Source organism: Mus caroli, unplaced genomic scaffold, assembly GCF_978045245.1.
Source record: "Mus caroli unplaced genomic scaffold, Mus_caroli_1 scaffold_10, whole genome shotgun sequence".
Lineage (NCBI taxonomy): Eukaryota > Metazoa > Chordata > Mammalia > Rodentia > Muridae > Mus > Mus caroli.
In genome coordinates, this window is record NW_028227265.1 from 35,125,722 (window position 1) to 35,144,511 (window position 18,790).

The 18,790-nt window shown below is 49.0% G+C and overlaps 1 protein-coding gene across 3 annotated transcripts in view; it reads right to left on the bottom strand.

Moving 5' to 3' along the window:
* Window positions 1–5,591: 5,591 nt before the first annotated feature.
* Slc12a3 (solute carrier family 12 member 3) overlaps window positions 5,592–18,790 on the bottom strand; it is a 38,066-nt gene continuing 24,867 nt past the window's right edge. For all 3 annotated transcript variants that reach the window (XM_021169855.3, XM_029480719.2, XM_021169854.3), the window contains exons 22-25: window positions 16,534–16,620; window positions 15,785–15,920; window positions 14,400–14,467; window positions 5,592–7,140 (exon numbers count right to left, since the gene is read on the bottom strand). In XM_021169855.3, coding sequence (XP_021025514.1) covers window positions 6,999–7,140; window positions 14,400–14,467; window positions 15,785–15,920; window positions 16,534–16,620 — 433 coding nt within the window. In that variant the 3' untranslated portion in view covers window positions 5,592–6,998. The remainder of the gene's footprint in view (window positions 7,141–14,399; window positions 14,468–15,784; window positions 15,921–16,533; window positions 16,621–18,790) is intronic.

Consider the following 18,790-nt stretch of genomic DNA (forward strand, 5'->3'; position numbering starts at 1 on the left):
TTTCTGCCAAGTAGGATGTCAAATCCCAGGGAGGTTTGGGGAACTTAGATTTTACTCTACTACTACTCAAAACGGAAGTCTTATGCCAAATAGTTTCCTATATTGGTGTATGTGTCTCTCTTATGTTGGGCTCTATCCCAGGGGAAGCTTATAAAAGAAAATACCATAAAAGCTTATTCATAGGTGCAGGAAGGACTGCTCGGTGGTTGATTCAGGTCCATGCTTTGTAGGTAACTATACGAAGCAGTTCTACTGACTTCTATCGTGATTGGTTTCTAAGAGCACAGAACATAACAGGATATGTAATCAACTTGGCATTAGAATGTTTCCTAGTAACAGCAGAAACATACGAGGAAGTTCCTTTATAATGGTAGGCTAGCCAGGCAACAGTTACCTAGGCCTTAGCATTTTATCTAGGCCTCAACACTCTCTGACCCCATGGTCCCAATGTCCTTCATTCTTAGAACTGCCCCAGCTCAGCATCTGGGACCCTGTCTATTCGTGGATGCATCCAGGCAATCCCCACTTGCATTTCTTCTTACCCTGGTCTGCATCCTTCCTCTTCTCTCTTCCATCCATCTTGCTTAGAATGTTGAGCTTTGTCTTCTTCAGGATTCCATTCAGCTTCCCGCTGGGTCCTCCTGGTTGTCCTCCCCACTCTCACCATCTAGCTAGCGTACTTCCAGGAGCTTGGCTCTGCCCCTTCTCACCTTCAGTACTGAGCTCCTCTGGGTTATCTGGAAGCTCACTCTCCACCACTTTGTATAGTTTAAGACAAGGTCTTCTACATATCACAGGCTGACCTTGAACTCACAAACTTGTCCCATCCTCTCCTGGGATTACAGGCACACACTGTCATGCCAAGTTGCTTGCCAGCATTATACCTAGGGTCTTCACACGCTGGCCCTGTCATTTTTACTGGCCTAGGTGCACATTTGTCACACTCTAGGAAAACTGGTTGATTCTGGTTCTCCCAGCATATCTAGAGTTGCTCTTTTGCTGGCCCTTGTTCAAGCTCCTTCTCCTGATAGCATGTTTCTCCCACCCCAGCTCTTGCTACTCCTTCTGTTGAATCTTACCCATCTGTTGAATTTAATACCTAATAAGTCCCAGCAGTGGGTTTACCTTAAGCAGCACAAGAGCTGAGCCAACTATCTAAACTCCACACAGTTAATCCACTTCCGCCAATAATCCCAAGCATATTCTATCTTGACTACCCTGGACTCAGTTGGGTAGCCCTCTCAGGCTGTAGTCTCCTGGCTTCTTCACATGGTGGCTATGCCTCTCTGTCCTGTCTTCTCAGGGATGGTAGCTCTCCTCTCCTCCACACTCTCCTTCTCCTTCCTCCTCTTCCCAGCCCCAAGCCCAGGGATTCTCAAGTCCTGCCTCAGTCTGCTCTGCCCAACCTTTGGCTACCGGCATCTTTATTTACCAATCAGAATCAACTGGGGACAGTTGTGCAGACACTTGTGTAAGCAGTTTTGGGGGCCCAAGTGAACATTAGAATGCAAGCAACCTTAAGCCAAACCCACTACACCCATCTTCCAAGGTTCTTTCGGGGGAGGGGCAATTCTCCTGCCTCAGCCTCCCAGGAGCTGGGATTACAGAATGGACTCTGTGAGATCAAAAGTTACATTTTAAGTTTTAATCATTGTGCCTAAGAGATCCATAAACAAAAATGTTTATAACTTGTAAGCCTCTTGCCCAAGGACAGATAGTTCCGGAAACGCTGGAGGCCCGTGTTTATGGAAGGTTATAAATCGCATGTTTTCACTTCCCTAAACAAGTTTGTTTGACCCAGCTGTACCTCATTTGCTTGATCACAGGTAGTTGAAAGATACATAGGCAGGAAATAAATCAGGATATATACTTGCCCCTGATTGGATCTGATGGGATGTATGGTAGCCTTAGGGGTGTGCCTTTATAAGCCTCTGTTACATGTGATTGGTGTCCATTTTCTGGAGACCCTAGAACGTTCCTGGCCAGAGTATATTATCATGGCCAGTATTTATCATGGCTTACTTCAAATTTGGCTCAAAACTAGTGGTAATGGTCTATTCTTGATCAATGGGTTTAACACCACCACACGAGCTCCCCAGGCCTCTTTCCAGTGCCATAGACTCCACTGGGACTTGCCTGGCTTTGTTACCAAGTGTTCCCATATCTTTTGCTTCTGAAATGTTTTTCTTTGTAACTCAGAGAAGCGCTCGCTTTTTGCCACTACCCACCATCTTGTCTGTACCCAGAGGACTTCCGTTTGTGGGCCTCCCAGCCAGTGGCTCTCCTGGAGTGCCTTCAGAAAGTGAACTGCTACTCTGTGTTTAAGGAAGCAGGTCCTTCCGAGGAGGCACTGTGCCTCTAGTTACAAGACTAAGCTTCCTACAGACTGGGTTATTACCAATCTGGGCAGGCAGTGTCTGGCCAGTTCTTGTTCTGTAAATATTCTTGACGCCCTGTGTGCGGATTCCCTGACCTGTGTGAGGCCAAGCTGGCTGCTTTGCATTTGCTTTAAGAGGCTTCCCAGCCTGGTGATTCTTCTGGAATATTCCATCAGGTCTCATTTCTGTGAGACCCACCCCAACCTGACCACACTGGAGAGGCCAGGCAAGTACGTGAAGAGGAATTTAGTTCTGAGTAGGACTCTCTCTGGGCTGATGAGGCCCAGATGTAGCACCCACAGAGCTAGAGGGCAGAGAGTGGACTGTACTCAATTACTTCAAAGCCACAAGAATTCTATCTGGGAGCTGAAGGAAGGTACAGGTAACTCTGGAGGCTGAAAGGCCCAGGGGGGAATGAGAGCTACTTACTGGAGCAGCGCCCTCGGGGAAGGTAAGTGAAACCTCCTTCAACAGTGACTAGAGCTGGCGTCACCCCTGTGCCCTACCTCCCTGTGGGAGCATCAAAAGAAAAGCAGGGATCAGAAACAATACCTCCTGGCTGTCAAATGCAGTAAAGTGGAGCCTGGGGCACAGCTCAGCAAGTATCAGCTCTTCCAGAGGACCCAAGTTTGATTCCCAACAATTATACCAGGGCTGCTAGTTTACAACAGTCTGTAACCCCAGCTCCAGGGGATTCTTCATCTCTAGTCTGATGACATCTGCACCCCCATGTACATACCCATACAGAGACACACGTACACACACACATCGTTAAAAGTAAATATTAAAGTAATAATGTGAAGCGCTATGTTACCCAAAGACAGAAAAGAACACTGTAGCTGCACCAGCCTCTCTCCTCCATGTGCTGCCTAATGGGGGAATGGAGTGCCTCAGAGACCAGACCTAAAGCTCCTACATCAGGGAACCAGGAAGGGGTGGCCATGGAGAGGAAGTGGGGGCTGGAGAAGGTCTACCCTGGCCCCACCTGCCCATCTCTGATTATAGGAACTATTTGGTCAGCCATGGCAGACCAAACCACACTCACTGGCTGGTAAACTGTCTGAGGACATGTACTGTGGCCCAGTTCTCCCATTTTCTAAGCCGAGACCTGGAGAGATCAAGGGAGTGTGTCTGAAGTCACACAACAGAGAGTATCAGAAACTCAGATTTGAGTTTTCAAGTGGCCACATAATAGGCCTTTGTACTCAGCCTCCCTTTGGGTTGAGGCAAGATCCCAGAAGCTGGGTAGCATCAGGGGCCGAGGAGAATGAGTTCCCTGGGTGCTGACCGCATAGGTTGTAAGAGGAGAAAAGAAAAAAATAAAATAAACAGCTGTAAATATTCCTAAGCCAAGTGACCGTCCGACCTCAGGGACCAAGAGAAACCTTCCATCCGTGTGAGAAGAAAACAACACAAAACAACAAAACCAAAGAAGCAAAACAACGAGACAACAGCTCTTTTTTTTTTTTCCAAATCACTTCTCATAATTGAAAAATGGCAAGTGCCTAAACAAATAAGTTATTTGTCCTGCTTTGGGGACTTGATGTTAACCCAAAGCTTTTTTGGAGTGAGAGAAAGAAGGTGGCCCACACCTGTAATCCCAGCATTTAGGAAGGTACGACTGGAGAATCCAAAGTCCTAAGCCCAGCCCGGCCTGCTCAGTAAATCCTCCCAATCAATCATCATTTTAAATGTTTTTTCTTTAAAAAAAAATAGAACTTTTATTATTGTCGAACATTGTCTTAGTTGGGGTTTCTATGGCTGTGATGAAACACCATGACCAAAAAAAGCAAGTTGGGGAGGAAAAGTTTTTTTTTTGGCTTCCACTTCCATTTTGTAGTCTATCATTGAGGGAAGTCAGGACAGGAACTCACACAGGGCAGGAACCAGGAGGCAGGAGCTGATGCAGAGGCCATGGAGGGGTGCTGCTTACTGGCTTGCTCAGCCTGCTTTCTTATAGAACCAGGACCATCAGCCCAGGGATGTCAGTCATCACCCACAATGGGCTAGGCCCTCCCCCATCGTTACTAATTAAGAAAATGACCTACAGCTGGATCTTATGATAGCATTTTCTCAATAGAGGTTCCCTCCTTTCAGATGATTCTAGCTTGTGTCAAGTTGACAAAAAACTAGCCAGCACAAACACATTTAACATTTAAAATATTTTTTTAAAATACACTAAATCAAAACATTCTGTAAGCTCAAGCCAAGGACTCTTTGGTGTTTGGAGGAGGATACTATTTGCCAGGAAATTGTTATCATGTACTTCCACAAAAGTCAATACTGCCTAGAGGAGGCTGGAGTTTCTGTAGGGCTGGGAATTGGGTGCAGGGTCCTGACACAGCAGAGCACAGAGCCCTGCTAAGCTCTGCCAGACTCCCATCTTGTGCAGCAAGCCCTGGTATATCCTGAGTGCAGAGGGGATTTGTTGAGAGCCTCCAGGCTTGAAGCCCTGGCGTTTGGGTTAGAAGACATCAAGAAGGGCATAGCTTTTATGACCCGATGACCTTGAGTGGCCTTGGAGGGGAGTGGCAAAGCCCAAGGATGCTCTACCCTACTGTCTTCCTCAGCATTAGAGGTGCAGGTCCAGCCACATCACCAAACAACTCGACATTCTGCCTCTGTCCATCAAGACAGCAAAGCCCATTGTGTTCTGTATTCGGTATTGTCTCAAATACACATTTCTCTATGTCCTACTCTAGATGCATGATCCTGTTTGTCCCACTCCTATACCATAGCTGCCACCTTAGTTGGGGATCCAACCTGCAGCACCTCTGGCACACTCCCCAAGCTGGGTGTAAGTCCTTTCCACCTGCTCAGCTCCCTCCAGCACCATACCTCACCCCGATGCACTTGGCCATCTGCTAACCTGCTCTCTTTCATCTGGGTTGGAGGATCCTTCCAGTTCTGGGCTGCGTAGAATCTGTTTCCTCCTTCCTTCCTTTGCCCATCTTGCCATCTTCATTACCCTCTCTGCTTTTAAAATTTGTGCTCTCCATTCTTCCAGACCCACAGTGTAACACCCTGTCCCTAGGTTTTACAAATCTTGCATCTTCTTGTCCCATCGGGGCCCCCTCTCTCTCTAGCTTTGCTGGTTTCCTTTGCTTTCCTGAGTGACAGGAGGGAATAAGGCAGTGACACCCCGCAGTTCCCAGGCTTAGGCAGGGTTTCTATTGCTGTGATAAACATCAGGACCAGAAGCCACTTGGGGAGAAAAGGGTTTATTTTTTCTTACAGCTTACAGTTCATAATGAAGAGAAGTCAGGGAAGGAAGTCCAGACAGGAACTGAAGCAGAAGCCATGGAGGTACATTTCTTACTGGCTTGCTCCCGTGGCTTGCTCAGCCTGCTTTCTTATACACCCCAGGACTACCTGCTCATGCTGGTACTGCAACAAAGTGGGCTAGCCTCTACCCCATCAATCGTTACAGACCAATCAGAGGGGGGCATTTTGTCAATTGAGGTGCCTTCTATTTAGATGGCCCTAGCTCCTGTCAAGTTGACAAAACAAAATTCCTGAACAACAAAGAAACTAACCAGCAACAGACCAATGCATAACCTGCAGAAATTAAACCTGTTTTCCAAAGCATGGATCACTGCACATGAGTGGGTCTGAAAATCACTTAGTAGGTTGCAATCAACTTAAAAAGTAGAAGAATAGAGACTAGGCGGGGGTAACACAGTTGGCAGAGTGTTTGCTGGTACCCATAAACCCATAGGTTTGATTCCCTAGCACCACTAAAACATGCCTACCGGCATTGCCTGGAATCCCAGTGCTTTGTAGTAGAGTCAGGGAGGTCAGAAGTTTGAAGCTATTCTTGGCTACAGAGCAAGTTCAAGGCCAGCCTAGACCATACAATACTCTGTTAGAAAGAATGAAAGAGGGAGGGAGAGAGGAAGGAAAGGAAGGAGGGGAGGAGAGGGAAAGGGGGGAGGGAGAGGGGAGAGGGAGAAGCAGAAGAGAAAATACTGGAGGGTACACTCTAGAGTAAGTACCATTTTGTGATGCTTCCCTGTGTTGTTCTGTGTGTCCTGAATCTCTGGGGGGAACTATAGAATTTGTAATCTAAGAACCTAGAGGACCCCTGGTCTAAATAACAAGAACACCCAGGAGCCATCACTGAAAAGCCACAGGAGTTGGGGATGAAGAAATGTGTGTTGCTGTGCAGCTCAGAGGACACTGTGGTTATCAGAACTCTGCATGGGGTCCTCAGGATGGGCTCCTGATCTCCTGTCCAGGGGGATAAGACAGCTTTGTGGGTGGTTATAGGGATGGTGGGGGGATAAGACAGCTAAGTTGCACACCCAGTGCTGGGACTCGATTTGTATACAAATCAAAGACTGAATCAATGACTAATACTTTGGTCATCAAGACAAATAAAAGCTTTTTTAAAAGAGATAGACTCTTCCTGAGACTTTTCCATGCAACTTCAAGGTCCAGAAAGTGTGTCTGATGGGGGTTCAGTCATCTTGGAAACACCATCTTCTGCATAGGCGCTGGGTAGATGGGATGACACAGTAGAACTTGAAGCCTCTTCTCCGGCTGGAGAGGGTGAGTTCTGACTCTATCCCAAGCCCTCAGCTTTGGGGTTCTGGGTGGTGGTTCCCGTCACCCCAGGCATCACTGGCAGTAAAAGGTGAGCACATTCTCCTGGTTGCCTCGGATGAGGAGGACGGGAGGTCTGAGATCCTGAGACAGGGTCTCCAGCCAGGCCATGTACAGCGAACTGGGGCACTTCCCCTTCCTTCCAATGGGCAGGGTACTGTAGGAGGAAGAGCATCAGGAGGGGAATTACCCAGGGCTTTCCCACACAGCCCAGCACAGGGCTTGCCTTCTGAACAGTCCTTCGGCTTCCTGCCTACTCATCACTCCTTCCCACTCACCGTAAGACTTCCCTGCTGTCTTTCACAGTTCCTCAAAGAATATCTTCAGCCACAAAGTATTTCTAAGCAGACCTATGGCCTGCACATTTCCTTATGGCCCAGTCCCCTGCAACCCTGCTGTGGTGGTTTGCATAAGTTTGTCCCTGATAGACTCACATGTTTGAATGCTTGGCCCACAGCAAATGACACTGTGGCCTTGTTGGAAGAAGTGTGACACTGTGGAGGCGGGGCTTTGAGGTCTCCTACGCTCAAGCTCTGCCCAGTGACACAGTCTCCTGCTGCCTTCAGATCAAGATGTAGAACTCTTGGCTCCTTCTCCAGCACCATGCCTGCCTGCACGCTTCCATGCTTCCCACCATGATGATAATGGACTAAAATCTCTGAAACTGTAGGTCAGCCCCAGTTAAATGTTTTCAAGAGTTGCCTTGGTCACAGTGTCTCTTCATAGCGATGAAACCCTAAGACACCTTCCAACCTCACTCAGCCCTAATCATGTAATTCTTGAGTAGCCATGGTGGTAAGTTGCTCCTGTCTTGAGACTTTTGGACTTGGTAAACCACCATGCCCAGCTCTGGGTGGCTCCTTTGAATCATCCAGGCTTGAGGACAGCTTCTCTGATTGGCCACAGTTTGCCATCCAATCCCCAGTTGACCGTTCTCATAGCCCTCCACAATCTTATAGGTGTCTTTAGTTATGTTTATGTGTTGTCTCTCTCCCCCATTGGAATACGTGTTCATCCTGCAGGCTGAGTTTTGTCTGGAACCTCCCTCTGTGCATAAATACACTGAGACAGACAGGCTCAAAGTAAGTTTGCTGAGTGGGTGAGGTCACCCCACCAGGTCACAGTGTGATATGCTCCTGTGATATGGCTGCATGCCCTTGTCCTGCCCACCACTGCCACCATCACCACCACCTCCACCACCACCCCTGCCCCATGAAGGATGAAAGGGACGATTCCAGCATGGTTTCTCGGGGGCCTTTTGTCCTAGCTGTAAAACACGATGCAAGTAACAGGATATCCTAGAATGCTGTTCAGTCGTGTTTGGCTGTGCAGATAAGAAAGTGACTTTTCTACCATCTTAAGAATTCTAGCGGGACAGTAGTGGCGTACACCTTTAATCCCAGCACTTGAGAGGCAGAGGCAGGCAGATTTCTGAGTTCGAGGCCAGCCTGGTCTACAGAGTGAGTTCCAGGACAGCCAGGGCTACACAGAGAAACTCTGTCTTGAAACAACAACAACAAAAACCCAAAGAATTCTAAAGTTACATTGGGATCATGGTTCCATGGTTCAGCTTCTGGGAAATACAGTATCTCACGGAACCAGCTATGGTGCATGAGTTTCGGATGGCTAGTGCTTACACAGCACTGTACCGGATTGTACCCTTGACAATCCCTCCATCTGAGCTCTAATACAGGCCAGCAGTGGACAGTGCCCCAGCTGAACTCTGGCCAGCTGAACTTGGCCAGCTGGAGCAGCCAGCCAGGCAGATTTGAACTAGGGTTCGGAGTTCAGAATCTGACCCCATAGTCATCGCCTGAGTGCTGGCATTGCAATGTCCTCAACTTGGTGACTTTGGCAAAGTGCCTGACTGGCACTGAGCCTCAGAGTTCTTTAAATAGAGCAGTCACAGAGTCACTGCCCTTGTTGGCTGTCTGAGGATACACACAGCATGCAGGTGGTGGAGATGTGTCTTGAATCAGGTTCCTAGATCTTTCTACCTGATGGATCTGCTTGCTACAACCTCATCAGGCCTGTGATTACTAACTAAAACACAGGGTCAGAACATCAGCCGGACAACCATTGCCCTATTTTTAGAACGTAAGGTCCCAAGGATCAGGAAAGATGGGTGGGAACAAGGATGCCTATGTCACTAAGCAACTGTCATCTTCACCCAAAAGTGGTTAGTGATCTTCCATGGGAACAGCATAGGAGAGGAGAAAGGCCAAGCTTAGATTTTGCAGGCGCTCCTGAAGCTGAGGACTCTGCAGTCTGGGGAAATGCTGCAACATTTTTGGGAACTGAATTCACCAACTTTAAAGGGCACAGGGCACAGGTGCCTGCCTGCTCAGAGCCACAAAAACACCCACAGTTCCTGCAGCAAGCTTCAGCCTGAAGTTCCCTCCCTGGGCGGAGCCTGTGGCCCTGTCCCACGGGACAGCGCCTTTAACTGGCTCTAGCTTTAGCCAATGACATGCTTGCTCTTGCCAACAGGATGTGCTCGCCCTAAACCACTGATCTTTAGAACAAAGCTGGGAACAATACAAGTTCTGTTCAAAAGTGCAAGGCAGTGTTGGGTGAATGCTAGATCCAGAAGTTAAGTCCCTGAACGGAACCAACCCAGGCTGAGTGCCAGTCCACTCCCCATCTGGAAGGCCCTGAGTAGAGGACAAAACTCCTGTGGCAGTGTCCCTGTCTCAAGGAACACAGTTTAGTTATGATCCTTAAAGCAGGCCCCTGCTTACAGCGTCTTCCTCAGCTCAGGCACGGGTGGTAAAATGCCTTCATGAATTCCTCTTTGGCAATGTAGAGGATCGTTACTGAGAAAAAGGAGGTCCTGCTCAGAGGCTGTGGGGGTGGGATAGTTACTGTGCAGCGCCAGCTCAACACCTGTGCTGGTGTAGCTGCGCTTACACGTGGGTGGAGGTGTAGGGGTGGGTCATCAGATAAGCCACGGAGTAGGAGACAGACAGAGCCAGGTTCTGCCCCAAGCTGGAGCTAGCCTAGACATTCATTTCACCTGGTTCCACTGAGGATTGCTCCTTGTTTGTTGTCCTTAGAATGTCTGGGGATAGGGGTCTTGGGCCCCTCCCAGCCTTCTTCTGGAAGAGATTAGAATTTGCATGTTCAGGGTTCCCAAGTCTAATGAGGCTGACCTTGACTGCATCCAGAGAGATCTGGGCTGGTCTCCAACTTGGAGGGTTGGGACACACACACACCTGCCCTGGAGAGTTGTCCCAAGAGCTGGGAGCCCTGTTGGGTGACATCTGGCTAGGGTGGGGGTGTGTGCAGCTGTCAGCTCCAGGGTGACCAGACACACCGCTGTTTCTCTCAGCTAATCTCGCAAGACTAGTTGGTGAGCTTTTGACTTTCCCCAAAGTTTTGGGGAAGAGGAGAAAGTGGGGTGGGAGATGCTACTCAGGTAAAATCTCATCATGCCCCCACCCCCACCCCACCCCCTCGCCCGTCCAGAGATGGATTTATTTTATAGCAAGTGAACTTGGGATCGCAGTGTGCTGAAGGGGAACCCTTGAACCTGCTTCAGTGCTCATTAGGGAAATCAAGGCTAAGAGAGACGCGGTTTTCCTTACCAAGGCTACACAGTGAGGTAACAGCAGGTCATAATTGCAGGTGTGTTTCTTTTAAGAGAGTCTTCACTATGGAAGCTGCAGCTTGTCCCACCCATGCACCCTGGACAGTTCACACCTCAGAGTCCCCAGAGGGTTAGATGTCTTGGCGCCACCTCCACTGTCTTGACTCAGGCCACACCCTGGGCCCAACCTAGTTTTGGGAACATTCTCTGAGAGAATGTTGGTGGAACAAACCCCCTTCCCTCAGCACATTCTCAGTAGGAAAACCTGACCTCCTGCAGGCCCTGGGAGGTGCCCAACAATGGGTGTTATGGAGCCACAGAAGGGCCCTACCTCAGAGGGTCCACATCTGGCTTAACGCCTTGGTATCACAGTCTTGACTTTTTCAATACTGTAAGCCACACTGGAGGACATTCTAAGGCAGAATTCAACTTCCTGTGTGTGACACCACCCTTTGGCTGCCAAGAGCTGAGTACAGGAAGCCTCAGCCCTTGAGGAAAAGCATGTAGGTTTCAGTGTCCTCTGGGGTGGCCCAAGGAAGGACTGGTAACTTCTTCAGCTCAGATCTCTGTGGTTTGATGCTAATTGGTCTGAGATCCTGATCACCACGTTACCTAGGACACCACAACTCACTAAGGGTCCTGTATGTCTTTCTGTCCTTGAGCACATGTGAAGTAACTCACAAGAACAAAGCCAGTAAGCCACCTGCTGTGGTCAGCTAAAATTCAGCCTGTTGAAATGTTTCCTTCTGGATTAGGGGGTGACAGGTTTAGGAGCTGGGGACTTTGGGAGGTGATAAGGTCAAGAGCTTAGCATCCTCTGTACAAAATGTCTCTGGAGAGTTCCTGCCATGTGAGGACACAATGACAAGGGGTCTCCTAATGACATGTGACTCTCATCTATGACCAGAAGGCTGGCTCTACCAGATACCATATTTGCTGACATTTTGATATTAGACCTTGAGTCCTCCAGAACTATGAGAAGCAAGCTCCTATTGTTTATAAAGACCCAGTGTGTAGTATTTTGTTATAGTTCTGAGTGGACTAAGACATGATTTCTGAACCTTGGTTGACTGAGTACTGTCCAAGAAGACACCACACACACACACACACACACACACACACACACACACACCATCCCGACAGTCTGTCCTGGGACATACCCCAGCAGGTTCCTCATAACTCTAACCTTTGGTGCTGACCAAACTCTGTTGGTAGAAATAAATCACCGTTGCCTTCCACGCAGAGTGACCGGCTGGTGCCATATGAACCCCCATGAGTCTGCAGACAAAGCTGAAGGGCCTGACCCCGCTGGCATCAGGGCTCTGATGGCGTGCTTATCACGGGCTTCAGACCTCATCTGTCACTCTCCTGTTCATCTGCTGCATTTGGTCTTTACCCGTTGGTCATGCTGATCTTCTCAAAGTGACACTTACACTGTCTGACAGAAACAACACTGGTTCCCCCCCCCATGGAAAGGGGAGACTCCTGACTGTGTGAGATGGAGACCCCATTTCTTCCTGTCACCCTCAAGGGGCTCCTTGATAGCAGTCTTTTCTTGTGAATTTAATGTCCGGTATGGCCTATGGAGACTAGGAGGCAGCCAGTCTGGGACTGGTACTATTCTGGGGTCTTGTGCACTCTAAACCCAGTATGGTGCTAAGTTTGAGGCCTCTCTATAAAAAAACTAACTAACTAAAAAACAAACCAAACCAAACCAAAACAAAAAACAGCCTTTGCCACACATTTACTGCTTGTCCTGGTTAGTTTTTGGTCAAGCTGACACAAGGTAGAGTCAGTTTTTGTTTGTTTGCTTTTTGTTTTTCAAGGCAGGGTCTCTAGTCCTAACTGTCCTGGAACTCACTCTGTAGGCCAGGCTGGCCTTGAACTCAGATATTTGTCTGTCTCTGCCTCCCAAGTGCTGAGATGAAAGGTATGCCTCGTTGCCCAGCTATAAAGTCAGTTTTTGAGATGACCACAATTGAGATATGCCCTCATCAGACTGGCCTGTGGGCAAGTGTGTGGAGCATTTCCTTGATTACTAATTGATGTGGGAGGGCCAAGGCTATGTGGGCAATGCCATCCATCCCTGGGCCAATAGTCCTGAGTGCTATTAGAAAGCAGAGTGAGGGAGCCATGAAGAGCAGGCCAGTCAGCAGCATCCCTCCATGGCCTCTGCATCAGCTCCTGCCTCCAGGTTTCTGCTTTGAGTTCCCTTCCTGACATCCCTGGATGACAGACAACAGCCTTTAAGCTGAAATCAACTTTTTCCTCCCTAACTTGCTTTTGGTCATAGTGCTTATTATAGCAATAGAAACCCTACTGTATTGCTTGTATCAGCAGATATAGACTTGCTTTCTAGAGCAGATAACACTTTGTAGGTCTGCCAGAATGTTTAGTGTTGAGATTTTTTTTTTCTATGCCAAATACTGGTTGCTTCCAGAGACTGCTTATAGACCCAGGTGCCTCTATGTGGCCTTGCCTGCTTACCCCCAAGTTATACCTGATTGCTCAATAAAGATGCTGACAGCCAATAGCTGGGCAGAAGAGACATAGGCAGGGTTTAGGGTTTCTGGGTTTGGGGTGGGGGAGACCATGAGGAGAGAGAGGAAGTTGGGGAAAAGAGAAGACACCATGGGGGTAAGAATCTTAAAATCATGACCAGGAGGGCTGGCCAATTGGAGTGAAGAGCAGCCCAGATGGAACACAGTAAGTGGTAACTCAGGGTTATCAATAGGAATGTAGATTCTAATAACATAGAGGGTAGATATCTGCCCAGCTTTAGTGCTGAGAAAGGCTTGTTATAAATTAAAGGCAGCACGTGTCTTTTATCTGGGAATTGAATAATCAAGGCAGGACAGAAGCCCCTGATTGGGATTAAATATTTTCCACCACGGTTTAGATTCATGCACACGGAAAAGGAGGATGCTAAAACTACATAGACGCTTCATCTGTCCATGACCATCTTACCATCAAGTAAGCCTGCCTCTGGCCTTCCTCCTTGCCACTACCTCAGGATTTTAAGAAAAAGAACCCCTAAGGTCTATTATCAGAACATGCCTTGAAAAGAAGGCCATTTCCTGACATGTTCGTTGTTGCTGACTGCCAGAGAGGTGGAGGTGGAAGGATGGCTGGTTTGAGTCCCATCTAGGGGTCCATAGCAAGCTGCAGATGTTAGGCTAGGGGCTTAAGTTCTCATGTGGTAGAAGCCCTACAAGTGTGACGTCCTGCCCAAGCAGAGTGCTTGCCCCCACCACCACCATTCGCCCCACCGGCAAGCATGAGAAATATCTTAACCAAACCTGCATGTTACCCTAAGCTACAAATGTGGAGGTCTTGGCTATCCATGTTCTTGTTTCTGGCCCCAGAGAGATTAAAACCACATAGAGAACCCTCCTTGCCACTGTTCCTGTCCACTTGACCCGCCCTGGTCACCCCTGGAGGGCATCGTGGACTGGATGTCGTTTGAGAGGAACAGTGTGGCTAGAGCAGCCTCCATTCCTCTTGTCCAGATTCAGCACTCAAATCATCAGGGGATGGCAAATCGCCAATGAGAGTTGGGCAATTTCCAAGCTAGGAGACACACTGGCTTCTGAGACAAGTTGCCTCTGTCTGCCAAGCCTGTTTGGCAGGAAAAGAAGTAAACAAGGAAGGAAGATCAACAATGCCTGGGACACACACTCAGGCCAGAGCCGCGAGGCAGACACTGGACTGCATTGGACTGGCCTTGGCCTTTGAGAAGCCACCAGGTTGAGTCTGCAGCATCCTGGGCCCCTTTGAGCAGCTACCATCATCCCAACAGGCCCCTCCTCCCGCCGCCTGTGACTTACAGGATGATCAGAGCAGCATCCCGAGAGTAATCCAGGAGTATCTCACTCAGTCTCACCTGCCGAAGGGACTGGGGCCAGGGAAAGCCAAGGTCAGCCCTACTTTCTTAACAGCACCCCACCCCCACCCCACCCCCAGTTTAACTGGATACAGAATTACTCCCCTAAACAATTCCTGACTCCCCACCCCCAGGAATAAAGGAACTCACATAGGAATTAAGCACCAAATGTACTTTCCTTTTGTTGTTTTTTGGTTTTGTGTTGGGTTTTTTGTTGTTTTTTGTTTTATTTTTGTGTTTGTTTTTGTTTTTTCCTTGCTTGACTTTATTGACATGACCAGTGTGATAATGGAGAGAAAAAGTTCTTTACTGGGTTGAAACTTCAGCCCCAGAGTTTCATGGCAAAGAGCCTGGGCAAGGTACAGTACCTCCCTGAGCTTCAGTGTGTACCTCGGCAAAATGGGTACAATAATGTCCTCCCCAGGGGATGTGGAAGAATTCAAATGAGCTAACTCACAGCTCAGTGCCAGGCAAAGGGCCTGGCTCATGGAAGATCCTCTGTATAAAAGACTGGAGGACTCAGCCTCCCCAGGGGCAGAACTTGGAGAGGGCTGTCTTTAGATACCCTGCTTATTTAGGAGTTTCTATAGAGCCAGCTGGTGCCAGGCTGGGATAACATTCCAAGTCCCAGGGTGCTCGGTGCTGGCTGGGAGACATGCCTTAACCTAAGGCTGCCCCCGTGTCCCTCAGAAATGAGGTGAACTCCCCAGACCTGAGAGTGGATAGATACTTTCTGTTGAGAAAGGAATCCAAGGAAAGAGGGTTAACCCAGTCTGGGACTCTCACTGTCTCACCGTGGACATCTTGGATGCCCAATTCTTTGCTTTGAGGGCTGTCCTGTGTCTTATAGGACATTTAGCAGTGCCCACGGTCTCTGTAATACAGAACAGCTGTAGCGCACACCCCTTGATGTGACCTCCAAAAATATCTCTAGACAGTTGACAGATGTCCCTGCTGGAGGAGGGTGGCAAGTGGCCCCTAGCTCAGAACCACTGAGAGGAGAACTGAGACCTGCCCCTGAGTGTCTGGCTGACCCTGACTCTTTATCTACTCCAACTAAAAATATCACTGCAATGTCAAAAGAGCCTCATGCCTGCCATACACACAGCTCTGGAAGAACACCGCCAATGGCCAGAACCACTTACGTTATAGGAGGGTCAGTCTCCTTACCGGGGACAGCATGAGACTCCGCCCTCTCATGTGGCCCAAGAACATCTCAGACATTGCTAAGGGTGAATAGGGTGGGGCTAAGTGGGAATTCCAGAAGCCCAGGGATGGGGAGACATGCTGGGACCCCAAGCCCTGGCGAGCCCCTTCCCTCTCTTGAACCTTAATTCTGTTCTTGTTAATCTCTTCATCTGAGATCTTCCAGGGGCAGTCCCTCCTCATCTCAGTGACGGTGGCCTCGTCCTTGAAGCCATCATTGAGGCGGAAGGGTGCAATCATGTCCTCAAACCGCTTGGTGCTGGAAAGAAAATCTCAGTGAGGTTAGGTGGCAGGGCCCTGTTTCCAGGGGAGCCAGGGATGTGGAGGAAGCCCAAGGGATTACCTAGGGTCCCCCCACACAAGGACATACTCCTCTCACTGAACCCATCCAGCTTTGCCGTCTGCACTGAAGGGCTCATGGGTGGCATCAGCCCTTAACACTTAGGTCTGACATTCAGCAAAAGTCCGTGAGCTGTCCACTGACCTGGACCTGACCCTCCCTACCCCACTCAGCCAGTAGCATCAAGTGCTGCTGCCCCTATATCAGCAAGACAGACTGGACTCCATTCTCACTGAACTTCTTATCAGCCTGGTGAAAGCAAGCAAGCAAACACAGAGGTAAGTGTTTTAGGAAGATGCCCCCACCCTGAGTCCTGTAACAGGGAATAGGTGGGAGAGGCCTCTCTGCTAGCTGAAGGAAGTGTGTCCTTCTGAAGCCAGTTGTGTGCACAAGGCAGAAGGTGATGGGTGGAGAAACAGCTGTATATGCAAAGGTCCTGAGGCCCACGTGAAAAACAACACAGGAGCCAATAGGGCTGGAAAAAAAAAGCAATAGCAAGCAGAGGGATCTACAAGGCCAACACACAACTCACTGCTCGGCCTGGGGCTTCTGGTTGATGTCGGGAAGGACGTGAACTTCATGGAATCCCAGTCTGAACTTGCTCAACAGAGAGATGATCCTGAAAGACAGATGCAAAAATTATTTTTGAAGTATCCACTTGTTCTGATATTCATTAAGCACCTGCTGAGTGAGTAGCAATGATCAGAACAGAAGGGGCTGACAGAGGGGGCAAGGTGGCTAGACGCTGAGAAAGTATGGGTGGAGTAGGTGAGAGAGTAGCAAGCAACGTGGAAAAAATATTTGTCTAGAATCTCCCAAGTATCTGCTGGCTGACTCTGAACCAGTGTCAGCAGGCCAGGATGGAACCTGGGATGTTGCTAGGCTTGGGAACCACACTTTGAGAAGTGAAGGTCAAAAGGATAAGAAGACAAAGGGAGAGACTGAAGAGAGGTGGTAGAGACAGAGACAACGCCACACACGAGCTGAGGAGAAAACCAGGAGCTGTGCCCATTAGACGGCACAGACTCGGCATCTGATGGAGAAGCCCACTGTTGGAGGGCACAGTCATGGAAGACTTCACAGAGGAAGCAGTCATCTGGCGGGCTGGTACATGCTGGAGAAGGCTGCTCTAGGCCCAAGGAACTGAGGTAAGGCAATGTCCACATTGGAATCACCCAAGATGCTTGCAGAATGCACCGGTGGAACTCCAGCCCAGTGCTGAGCCAGAACCCCTAGCAAAGCATGGCCTGGGTGATACCCCCAGGATGTGATGTGCCCACCAGACCGACACATTGGAGGAGGAAGCCAGTGAACACAGGTAGGGAAGAAGCAGCTGGGGTAACGTGGAGCATGCTGGGAAGGGAAACCTAAATGCCCAGGCCTCCACAGATAGCTCCTGCTGCCTCTTGAACTTAGGGGTGGGACTTAAATTTTTTTTGAGATTTATTTTTTTATGTACATGTATGTGTGTATCTTTCTGTGTGTGTGCCATGTGTGTAAGGGTGTCTGAGGAGGCCAGAAGATGCCAGATCCCTTGGAGCTAAAGTTCTAACAGTGCTCCAACTTGGATGCTGTATAAGAGCAGCTGGTGTAATAAACTGGGGAAGCACCTCTCCAGCACCCCCACCCTAAGCCTGCTATGCCTTTGTTATTGTTGGCTAGTTGGTTGGTTTTGGTTGGTTTGTTGTTGTTTTGGTTTTTTGTTTTGTTTTGACATAGGTTTTCTTTGTGTAGCCCTGGCTGTCCTGGAGCTAGTTAACTCTGTAGACCCAGGCTGGTTTGAACTGGCAGAGATCCGCCTGCTTCTGCCTCCCGGGTGCTAGGACTAAAGGTGTGCAATGCCACCACTGACCTTGAGTTTCTGCATCTTCTGCATCCCTCTCCCCAATGCTTACTGCTAGACTCTGTGCATGCAGCACTGCATGTTACACCCAGGGCTTCATGCACATTCGGCACACATAACCAGTGTTTCATTCCCAGGAGCAGGATTTTAAAAGCAGAGCTGTGGCACCTTCATCCAGGTATCTGCCAGGAGCCCAAGCAGTCCTTGGGTCATAGGGCCAGCAGATCATGTGATCCACAAAGTGGCAGTTGGGACAGAAGGGTTTTTATCACCACTGTGAGGACATGTTGTTACCCAACGGGGCCACCTTGAGCTAAGCAAACCTCACGAAACCCAGCTGCCACCCACAACTGGGACAGGAAGTACAGACTGCCGGAGAGCCTTCTGGTCTGTTTACTCTTTAAAAGTCCTGTGAAAGTCAGGTGGCTAGGGTCCTCAATGCCGTCAGTGGCCTTGCCAAAGAAGGCCCTTTTGGTGGTAAAATTCTCACGGAGTGCAGGGGGCAGAGGGAGAAGTCAGGGAGTGTATGCTGGGCGTCCCTGAACCCACAGGGTGATTAGAAGAAAGAGCAGGGGTGGAATCCTGGTATAGGCAGAGTGGTACAGGCCAGGGGTCACCTCCTATTGTGATCTCCTGTTACAGCTTGCACCAGAGTCTTCTCCACGGACAAACCGCCACCATTCATCTGAGCAGGTCTCATCATGCACGACCTTTAATCTTACTTCCCTTGGCTGAAAAGTCACTGTTGCCCCAACTCCTCCCCTACAACTCAGGCCAACTTGACACCTCTACAGCCACACCTCTGTGTACTTCTGTGTTTATTTAAGGCAAGTCACATTCTGTCTTAGTGCTGTGATTTGCATACAGTTTACCCCCAAGAAACTCAGGTTAAATTTTAATCCTCAGCGCGTGGGAGTGAGATCACGGAAACAGAATCCTGTTCTGG